Source organism: Drosophila arizonae, chromosome 2 (genome assembly GCF_054131065.1).
Source record: "Drosophila arizonae isolate 15081-1271.41 chromosome 2, UAZ_ARI_1.0, whole genome shotgun sequence".
Taxonomy (NCBI): Eukaryota; Metazoa; Arthropoda; class Insecta; order Diptera; family Drosophilidae; genus Drosophila; species Drosophila arizonae.
Genome location: NC_142922.1, coordinates 27,177,086 through 27,188,156, shown reverse-complemented (window position 1 = coordinate 27,188,156; position 11,071 = coordinate 27,177,086). Strand labels below are relative to the sequence as shown.

The 11,071-nt window shown below is 35.1% G+C and overlaps 2 protein-coding genes across 7 annotated transcripts in view; both read left to right on the top strand.

Annotated features, from left to right (window-relative positions):
* The first annotated feature begins 13 nt into the window (after positions 1 to 13).
* Positions 14 to 9,008, top strand: glob1 (globin 1). 6 transcript variants are annotated; one of them, XM_089462786.1, is made up of 4 exons: positions 14 to 120; positions 8,033 to 8,259; positions 8,328 to 8,489; positions 8,549 to 9,008. In XM_089462786.1, exons 2-4 carry the CDS (start codon positions 8,101 to 8,103, stop codon positions 8,687 to 8,689), a joined length of 462 nt encoding a protein of 153 aa, XP_089318912.1. In that variant the 5' UTR covers positions 14 to 120; positions 8,033 to 8,100; the 3' UTR covers positions 8,690 to 9,008. The 6 variants fall into 6 exon arrangements, with proteins under 6 accessions (XP_089318912.1, XP_089318917.1, XP_089318921.1 ...); XM_089462791.1 differs by having other exon boundaries at positions 40 to 148; XM_089462795.1 differs by lacking the exon at positions 14 to 120 and adding an exon at positions 490 to 508.
* A 1,291-nt stretch (positions 9,009 to 10,299) lies between these two features.
* LOC149270644 (atrial natriuretic peptide receptor 3) overlaps positions 10,300 to 11,071 on the top strand; it is a 36,331-nt gene continuing 35,559 nt past the window's right edge. Inside the window, exon 1 of the mRNA XM_089462614.1 lies at positions 10,300 to 10,719. The gene's annotated coding sequence lies outside the window, so the exon portion shown is untranslated. The remainder of the gene's footprint in view (positions 10,720 to 11,071) is intronic.

Sequence of the window (11,071 nt, the reverse complement as noted above, 5' to 3'; positions counted from 1 at the left end):
GCTTCCACCTGTCAGTTTTGTGTTTTGTTTTCATTTCATCCACGTTCGGCTTTTGTTTCTGCGCCTTGGTTTTCTTTTTCTGTTGAATATTTAATTATTACTTTTTTTTTTCAACAAAAGGTAATTTATTAACAACAAATAACATGTGGTAAGTTGGCTGTACAAGTGGTCGTTAAATTCGCATATTTCAGCCATATCGAGTTATTGTTGAAGCTCATTTTCACGAATGTTTACCATGTGCTATGAAATTCCAGCTAGCCAAAGGCCTGACCATTGCAAATAGGAATTCAAGCTAAAAAAAATAATAAAGTGTTTACGCTTGTTTAGATCAAACACAAATAATCGTACATATATAGATACTAGATATATATAAACATAGATAAAATTCCTGCATCGGAATGGGCAACGTGACTGGAATAGTGTATCCCAAGAGTTGCATTATTTAAACAAAACGAAAATCTGGAGAATCAATAGGAATAATCTATATAATAGTATTTGACCATTTCAGGTAAGTTTCATTAATATTTGCGTCTCGACTGTTTATTAATGACCCACAATTTTGGCATAAACAATTGGCTCCATAAAGCAAAGGAAATAGTTTGACGCGCATAAAGAATTATTACATAAAATGTGTTTGAATAATAATTCGCAATGCTAATATATGCATAATGCATATTAATTGAGCTGGCCAAATTATTAGCAACAATGATAGACAATAATAATAAATACACTTTCCGGCTCAACAGGTTCCAGCGGGCTTCTCCGACAGCATCATTAAAAGTTGAAATGCGAACTCTTCAGATCTTTGAGATGAAGAAAGAAAAGGAAGAAATAGTGCTCAATTAGTACAATTTTTTATTTGTGACAATTTTTCATATGTTTTTGACTGCGAAGTAGATGTTTAATTGGGTTTATAATCAACCTAGTGGAACAATAAAAACTTTTATTGCGACAAATTTGGAATTCTACACAACTTGTTCTTCAACAGCTAATTATAAGAGTCGGTTTTCAACCCAGCCAATGGAACTATGTACAATGATTCAAATTTGTTATTAGATCATCAACTGAGTGGAGATAAATAGCGAGTGGATAGCAATGAAACAATTCATTGTGCCTGGAGTCGTGTGAAAACTTCAGAGCAACATGCAAAGTGTCCATTAAAAGGCCCCAAATATCTCGTGACAGTCGAAAAAGTCGAAAAGTTATGCAAAGGTCAAGTAAATGTGAGCTTGCAAGTGCGAAATAGATAAGAAATACGCAGTTACTTAACAAAGCTATTGAACCAAATGGAACTGCTAGCAGAAGCGAACTATACTGATATTCATATACAGCTGGAAATTAATTTGACCTCTTGACCCCACACATTACATCTATTGAATGCAGTAATAAGAACTATGTATATATCATGTATATATCATCATCAATGATGATATTCAAAATAGCTACAGTGAAATCCTGAACTATGTATGTATTTCCGTGATGCAATATTATTTTGATCTAGCGAAATGTTCGATAACCCCCATGCTCCCTAAATCGTCGATGGGAGCCGCGGCGATTAATGAAGTGCTGCTTGTTGTTCTTAGCCCAAAATAATTTATATTTTATTTTTATTCATTTTCATATTCTCTCGTCTGTTCTATTTGTTTTGTTGTTTTCAGTCGATTTCGAAAATCGCTTAAATAGCCGCTCGACTTGACGATGCTGCTTAGTTCGAACTTGAACAGCGTTGAGTGCGGTTGCGGCGGTGCAAAGAGTGAGTTGTGCTTGAGGAATACTTCTATAGAACCTTTAATTTGATAGGCAACAAATACACTTGCATATTATACACATGTGGAATTTCTTATATATCGATATGCGAACATATTCATACATACGTATATTGACTAAAGAGTTCTGTGATTTTAGCGCATTATAATCGAATTAGTGTGTTTTGTAGCTTGTGTTTTGTCGAGGCATTTGAATTTGTTTGTGTTTATTATCGATAAGCTATTGGCGTTGTGTTGTGTACATAAATATTTGTATATGTGTATGTATGTCATTCATTGTGCTGATAACAGGTAGAAAATTTAAAAACAGCAGTTTGTGACTTCATTGCAAGGCGGTTATCAACTAAAGCAGCAAAGCGACAATTATATAAAAAATATATTTTATTTGTAAAGAATAAACACATTTATGTTAAATGTTTATATATAGAATTTATAGTTTTGCATTATAAGGCGCAGTTTATACATTTATGTACAAACAAATTTAAATATTCAACAATATTCGGCAATCCGAGCTGAAATTTGCATAAAACAAATGTCTCAGCTACATGTAAAGTTTATTAATTTAAATTTAGCGGAAATAGATTTTTAAAGTTTACTCTTTGCTTTGCAGAGCTAGAGTACGTGAGCGGAAGTTTGAGTTCTCATAGAAATGTTTCTATTTACATTAGCTCGGCCACAGGTGGCAGGTGACAATTCAACATGCCCGACGGCTACTATTCGGGCAGGTGTTGCTCTGCCAGCGCAGTGAGTGAGGCAAGGCTAAGGCGACCGCATGACATGCATGCGTAATCAAAGTGCTATCAGGAGCGGCAAATCGTAAACAGCCCCCCAGTGAGCGACGCCGCTGCGCTGTCGCTGTCGCTCTCTCACCGCTCGGGTCGCGATAGTTTTGCACGTTTTTGGCGCGCACACAACAACAAACGTGCAAATCTGACTGTATTTGCCGGCAGAGAGCGCGTTTTGCTAACGGCTGAACACGAAACGAATCAGTTGTTCGCCCGCTCAGTTTGGGTCTCAGTTTCGGTTTCAGTTTCAGTCTCCGTTTCAGTGTCTGATTCGAACGCAACGCGTGCGGTTCACAGCGGAGTCGACATCGGCGACTAGCGACAACAGGTTTAACGAACTGACAACAAATAAAAATCAAGAAAAAAAAAAAAAAATAGAAAAATACACACAAAAAAAAAAGAACATAAACAATTTGAAAATCAGTGAAATACACACACAAGTCGTAACGCCGCTGACAGCGCTTGGGCAACCGCTTGAGGAATTATGAAAGAATTGGGTGCGATTATCATGTCGTTAATGTAGAACAATGCAGTTAACTGTGAATTCAAGTGCAAATGCGCAAATCGTGTTTGTTGCATTTAATGCTCGGGGGGAATCTTTAAATTTGCCGCGCTCTCGCTCAACAGGCTACAGCTGATTTAAAGTTGCCTGTGTTTCTGTGTCTCTCTGTCTGTGTATCTTCTGTCTGTGTCTGTTTCTGTCTCTGTTTCTGTCTCGGTTTCTGTTTCCATTTCTAGTTTTCTTGCTTTTGTTGTTTTCGCTCTTCTTTGCGCTCTGGCGCACAAAAGCATGCTTTAAATTTATGGATTTCTCAGATGTCCTTGTGAACAAGTGCCGTTTCGTTGTTGTTGTCTTTCATTTTTTTTTTTTTGTCATTATCGTTAATGTTTCCGATGAGCATATGTCTGCAGTTGTATGCGTCCTCTCTTTAAATATGTGTGCGTGCGTGTCTGTGTTTGTGTACTGCCTGTGCGAATAAAGCAGACGAGTTGTAAATTTGAAAACCTTTAGGCTGCCTTCTGCAATCAAATTTAACTCAATTTAGCTAAACAGGAAATGCCTTTGAGGCCCTTTCAACGTTCACATTATTCGATTTATGCATATTTCAGTCAATCTAAAAGGCTTGAATTGAAATTGAATGCGTATCTTTGTTGCTTTCGCTCTTTTATCAACTTCAACGATTTATATTGAATTTTATATTTAGTTTTAGGACATTGAGAGAGATTTAACCGATCTTTTTTTTTTTTTTTTTTTCTTTTTTTTTTTTGAGTTATATAAATTTTATATATATAATAATAAATTTTGTTTATATAAATATATATGTATTTGTATATGTTTATTATATTCTGTTATATATTACTATATTTTTAAATAATATTTTCAGACCGATTCAGTTTATACATATATACATACATATATGTACATTTGTATATCATATCATATATTATTATATTTTTTGTTTAAGCAAAGCCAGTTGATGCTGACGCTTTAACAAATGAAATAGAACTTTAGATGTTTTTCTATGGAATTACTATAAATAGAAGGTTCCCTTAAATTAATTTTTTCGCTAAACACTTTATGTCTCAAATTTCGAAAATTAAAAACCGTTTGGCAATAGTCTCGGTCGGGTTTTCATTTTTTGGGAAATTGTAATGGAATGCCGAACGACACTTGAGTGACAGCATACACACCATAGAACGACACACACACACACACGCAGCCAGACACGCACACATAGACACATACATTGGCAAGGCTAGCGCGGCACTTTAGCAACACCTGAATGATTGGTTGGCACTGTCAGGGGCAGGGGCAGGGGCAGTGGCAGGAGCAGATGTCGGCACAGCGACAGGAGCCGGGGCTGTCAGGCCTGCTGCCAGTTGCCAGTTGCCAGTCGCTTGCGTCTCGTTGTCTAGTAGCTGTCCATCAAGTTTTCTTAATTTAATTAAGCGCTCAATGTCCTTACCGACTGCGCACAAATACACGCAAGGCAAGCGGGCAACGCTTGATTTGTTGCTGCTTTTTTACTCTTGACTGCAGCATACAGACACAGACACACACACACATACGCTTATGTATAGATGTGTTATGTATTTGTGTGGTAGGACACAGGCTTGTAGCGACATCAACCACAAAAGCCACAGGACGTTATGGCATGAAGGATATTATGTATGTTTGTACGTACATCGCTAGCTGCCACTGTTGTTGTTGCTGTTGTTGTTATTGTTGTTTTTGATGATGATAACACTGATGATGATGATTATTACGATGATGATGATGATGGTTTCAACGATTGTGCCCTGAAGCGGGCTTCGAGACAAGGTTACCAAGAGTTGGCACATTCGCCATACCCTGTATACGAAAGGGGCTTGCTAGGGTTGTGTAATTTGATCAAATGACAATTGAGTAAGCTCGAGTTGGGTTTGCTCGGCTAACAATTGTTGGGGAATAACGGAAGACAAATTTTGTTCAGAGGATGGTTTATCAGAAAATGTAGTCATTCCTTAAAGTTAACTTCATTTACCTCGAATTGCAGTCACAGCGTTTTATTTAATAGTTTATTTTTAATTAAATAATATAATATTAAATTTAATTAAATAATATAATATTAAATTTAATTAAATAATATAATATATTTATATTTGAGGTATTTAATATATAATCAATAAATTTAAATAATTATCCCAATATTCAATTAAATTGTGAATTTTTCAATTTGTATTTAACATTTTAATTTGAATATTTTTCGTGAAATATTCCATTTTTAAAGATTGTTTATACAAAAAAAAAAAAAAAATAATTTATTAATATATATAATATAATAATAATAATAATAAAAATAAAAAAAAATTTTTTAAATATAATTTTTATTTATATTTTATTAAATTTTTTACGATAATAACCACATATTTAAATAAAAAATTGATTATTTATATATATTACTTATATAAGACACTTTATTTTCAATCAATTATTCGGTATATATAATTTGCGTTTAATTATTTAATTATATATAATTAAATATAATTATAATTATATAATAATTATTTAATTAATTTTATTGAACATTTATGAATATATATTTTTCTAACGATAAAGCAGAAAGAGCAACTTCACTTAGGCCGTAGGAGTATAGGAGTGTCACATAGGAAACAGTTAATCCAGCTAAATTGATGGATTTTCATTGAAACAATTTAAGAGGTATCTTAAGTTCGCATATGTCCGTTGTCTGCACTTATACTTGGCATACTTACTACGGCGCGTTGTGCTGTGCTGCCCACTCCGCCCTCTCTGGGCAACAATAACATGGTGGCCACCTGCTGCGGCTGCACTTGAGTCCATTTCACTGTTATGCTATCTGTTTGTTATTTTTTCCACATGATGTCTCTTTCCCACATTCTGTGAGAGAGTGTGTGTGTGTGTATGTGGGTTTGTTGCCTGCGGCAGCTCTGTCAGCTTGTAAATTTTTAATAAACTTTCAGTTGACTTTTTTCTCCTTATTTTATTTATGCTGTTGTTGCTGTTGCCTTTGCTTTCCTCATTAAATCAAGCAAAGAGGAAGCGAAATGGTATATTTTATGCTAAGCAATTGAGCTCTGCCTGCAGCACGATTTCATATTCTGCAAAACTCTCATTAAATATAGACTTGTGGGCTGTTTTACCATTCCGCATAAATATTTATGTATCCAGCGAATTCGATTCTCACTTTCATGTCCATTGAAACGAGCCACATTTGAAATATGCAAATATTTATGTATTTCGTGGAAATCGGCCCCAACTCTGGATTATTTGACTTTCTTCTAATAATTGTGTATAATTGTCTAACAATCGCCGTTCATAATTGTATATCATCATTGGTATTTCTGCTCTCGTTGTTTACATTTCCGTTTTCCGCATGGAAACCTATCGCCAAGCTCTGCATGCCAATCTGATTCAGAACCTGAATCTGAATCTGAATTAAGTGTGTGTGCCGCACAATGCGAATCAAGTGCCTCCACAATTTATGTCAACGAGAGCGGTCCACAAGAGTTGCTTATTAAGATGAGCGAAGGGAGCGGGAAGGCCAAGTCCACACAGCGCCGAGCAAACTCAATTTGAGATGGGCTCTTGTGGAATTCATTGAAAAAGTTTTAATCCACATTAAATTTGTAAAAATATGTATTGGCATCCCTTTGCAGTTTACAAGCAGAATAAAGCACTAGCTGTAAATATATATTACAATTCATTTTGCGTATTCATAAATTATTTGGAATATAGTTAGTGTAATTGTCATATTCAAAAGTACAGTTAAAATCACGCTACCATCTCTATTATGCTCCGTTGATTGACATATGCACGTTAATTTGATGGATGTTCTATTGTTGCTCTTTCGTTTGTTGACTTTCAGCACGTGTTGTGGTGTGCGTATATTTATATAAGCTATTGTATCTAGAGCATTATCATGCTTCAAATTTTGTTGGGCATTCCGACTTGTACATATATGAAATGTGTCATGAATTGATAGATACAATCTATACTTAAATACTTATGATGATATATTTTTGATTATGGGCTATAAGTGACCCATATAGTATCACATATTTCAGAACATATATGAACATATATGTCTATACAGTCAAAGACTTTGACTTATTATTAATAACTAAATATATATATATATATATATATATATATATATATATATATATATATATATATATATATATATATATATATATATATATATATATTTAGTATTTAAAAAAAAAAAAATATATATATATATATATATATATATATATATTTTTTTTTTTAAATTTTAATAATGGATTTGACATTCAACAATCAGTCAAATATTTATAGGAGTTTACAAAATATAAAAGAGTTGGTTTGAAACAAATATAAAGCAAAGAATTCGGAAATGAAAGGAATGTCTAGAAATAAATATAAATATATAATACAATATATCTATAATATACCAATATACATATATTATATAATAATAAGACCGACGTTTTAGTATAAATAAAAAAATATTTATTTATTCTTAATAACTTATAACTATATAACTATATATTGATCAAACGTAACAATTTAAAGCTTTTGCGTGATGATTGCCATAGCAATATTTTATAGTTGAACTATGATTAAATTATTGTTAATCCGCAAGGGCATTTGATCTTCGGTGTGGTCAGAGCTCTTTCTTGTTTTGATTTTCGATTGTTGTGGTTGGTGCTCGTGAGCGCTTATTGCATAGCGAGTCAGAAAATGCGAATAGCAAATGGCAATTGCGATGTAAAGCTGTCAATCTCAATTGTCAGCTGGAAGAAAAGAGAGCGAGAGAACGAGAAACTAGAGAGCGAGAGAAAGAGAGAGGGAGAGACAGAGAGAGTATGGGCGATTGTGAGAATGCTTGCATGTGTGTGAGAGCGTAAAGAAGAGTAAATTAATTTGATCTAGATTAATACTAATGTGATTTTATTTAATTTTTTCTCTTGCAGCCTAAAACCCAATATCGAGGCTACCATTTGAAGAGCAGCAGCAGCAGACGAGAATTTTAGTCGAAAACATGAACAGCGATGAGTTGGCAATGATCAAGAAGACCTGGGAAATTCCCGTGGCGACCCCAACAGACTCTGGAGCTGCCATACTGACAGCTTTCTTCAACCGCTTTCCGTCCGCATTGGAAAAGTTTCCATTTCGCGATGTGCCCCTGGAAGAGTTGCCCGTAAGTCGGATGTGAATGTGCAAAGCTGCTAAACTAAAACTAAAAGCTAATCCACTTCATTCCTTTAGACCAATGCACGCTTCCGTGCACATGCTGGACGCATAATTCGGGTGTTTGACGAATCGATTAGGGTGCTCGGCCAGGAGGGCGATCAGGAGAAACTGGATGAGATCTGGACCAAGGTGGCTGTCAACCACATTCCTCGTCGCATATCTAAGGAATCTTACAATGTAAGTGTCCAGCTCCAGCTATCATATCATATATATATATAAATATTTCGCTTCTATAGAAACTCAGAGGCGTAATTCTGGAAACGCTCACAGCTGTCTGCAATCTGGACGATAGTCAACAGGAAACGTGGACTAAGCTGGTTGACCACGTCTATAGCATTATATTCAAGTCCATCAACGAGGAAGGCGATGCCATCTAAACTGAGTCAGACGAAAGGCGAGAGAGCAGGAGCGAGAGCGAAGCGGAAACGTAACGAATGCAGATCACATTGCAAGGCACAGCTTATGTAGATTTAAGTAAATGATAAATGATAAATGATAAATGTTAGCTATTTTCATTTTGTATTTATGAGTAAAAGTCCGACACACAAAGACACCGGCAGATAAATACACTCACACAGACATGAAACACTAACACACTCGCACAGTGCTCCGTAAAGCTTTAACCCATTGTCAGCCTTAAGCACTTAATAAGAATACAAATAAAATAAAGAGGTCGCTTGTAGCCGTAAAATTGCAGTTCTTAGTTTTTCTTTTTTAATTGGTAAGCATAATTCGCATTAGTCCTAATAGCAGTTATAGAAAATCCGAGTCATAGTTCTTCCGCCATCAAAATATCAATTGAGCTGAGAGCATATAGCTATGTTGTATTCCTAAAACAGCATTATATAACTTTATTTAGATAAGGGTGAGAATTGTGAAAGAAAATATAAATTTTGGGCAGGTGTATATGATAATTAGAAAAAATAATAGATGATATTATTTTCGGTTGAATATTATATATAGATTTATATGCATATCTATGCAGTTAAATACAAATATATGTAAAAATTTTATACTTTGATTCTTAAATATAGATTATAGAGATATCCCTACAAACATAATTCATATACAATAAGATGAATTTCATAGAGCAATCAGAAGTCGAGCAGTAGATATTAGATAATTTGTTTATATTTCACTTCATCATTTGTCCTGAAAAGAGTTATTCAAGGAAAAATACTAAGAAGGAAAAGCATTTTACAGGCAAGTGTTAGACACACTTGAAAACCATTACCCGGCATAATTATATGTATATATATTTCGCATGCACTTGCAGAAGAATTTCCGTTGCTCAGTGTTCTCCACAACCAGCCGCAAAAGAATAGACTCAATGCAATTTAAACGGCACTCAGCTGGAATTGCATAATTTTAGGAAGAGTGCCGCAGATGAGCATAAAAGTGTATTAATTGCAGGCGCGCTAAATGGCGGCAGCAGCTGCATCTTGACAAGCAATACATGGCGTATGGGTAATGTTAAAATATTTTAATTGCGAATACGACGTAAAGTCAGTTTATACAGTCGAATTGCTCTGTGGTTTTTAGATATTTAATATAATATAATATAGTATAATATAATATACTATAGTATAACAATATAATAATTTATATATATATTTTTTTAAGTATATTATTTAAGTATAGAGTAGTATGAATACAAGACACGAATAATAACACATTCTACTCACAAGCCGAAATAGCTGCCGAATAACAATCACCATGTCAATTTGAAGGCGTTTCTTGTATTATCATTCACCTTATCAGCGCTCGGCAGATAGATGGATAACAGGTCAACTAACAGCGTGTTAACATCGGCACTGTTAAATGGTCATGCGAGCTAACAGCCATAGCTGTAACAGCTACCGGCTCGCGCATGTTATCTGGACGCTTTCTTATCACTAACAGAGCTCGTTGTTGAGTTGCCCTCACGTTGGTGAGTTGTGCAAAAACCGATGGCAAGCTTTTCAATATTTGCCCAATAATAGTCGAAAAATAACTGTTAAACGGAAAGCGCGCGTTTCGGGTCAAAATACCCTCCGAACGGCAAAACATCGAAGTTGCCAGCAATTACGAAAACGCGCGATTGTGAGTGTAATTGGAGTCTATCTAATGTGAGAGTGCTGGCATATCAGTGCATAATATTTGTGTTCCTCACACCCTCTTGAGTAGGCCTAGAAAGATATTTATAGCACCACTGATCGAATCATAAAAAAAGAAGCTAATTGCGTGTAGTTATAAAAGCATGAATGCCTGAGCAGTAAATAGAATTGCTATCAGTAAAAAAAAGTCTCATACTCAAGTGTGCTGGCATTCCAATCAAAGCAAAGCAGGAGCAAGCACAAACAAATACGTTATCAAAGCAAATCCAGCACAGCAGGCCACCCACACCCCGCCCGCGTTAAATGACCAGGTAAGCTCTCTTAAAAAGACTTTATTGGCAGGTGTGCCATAAAACGTTCAAAGGATTCCTATTAGAGAATAAAAACTAATACTTCCTTTAAGTTAAATTGACTTGAAAACTATCGACGGTCTTCATGGCCGTGTCCTGATTAATTGGCAAAGTTATTTGACTGAATTGGCTGAATTAAAGCCAGATATATTTCAGTTTCTAACTTCGATGTTGCGCAATCCATTTGGCCTTTGGGAATGCAACTAAGCAGCCCGCTCGCACTTACCATACGCATATTTCCAACGCCCCCACAGAATACGCTCTAAGTGTGCACACTTTGATTGTGCTTCAGCGAGCATCTAATGCATCTCGA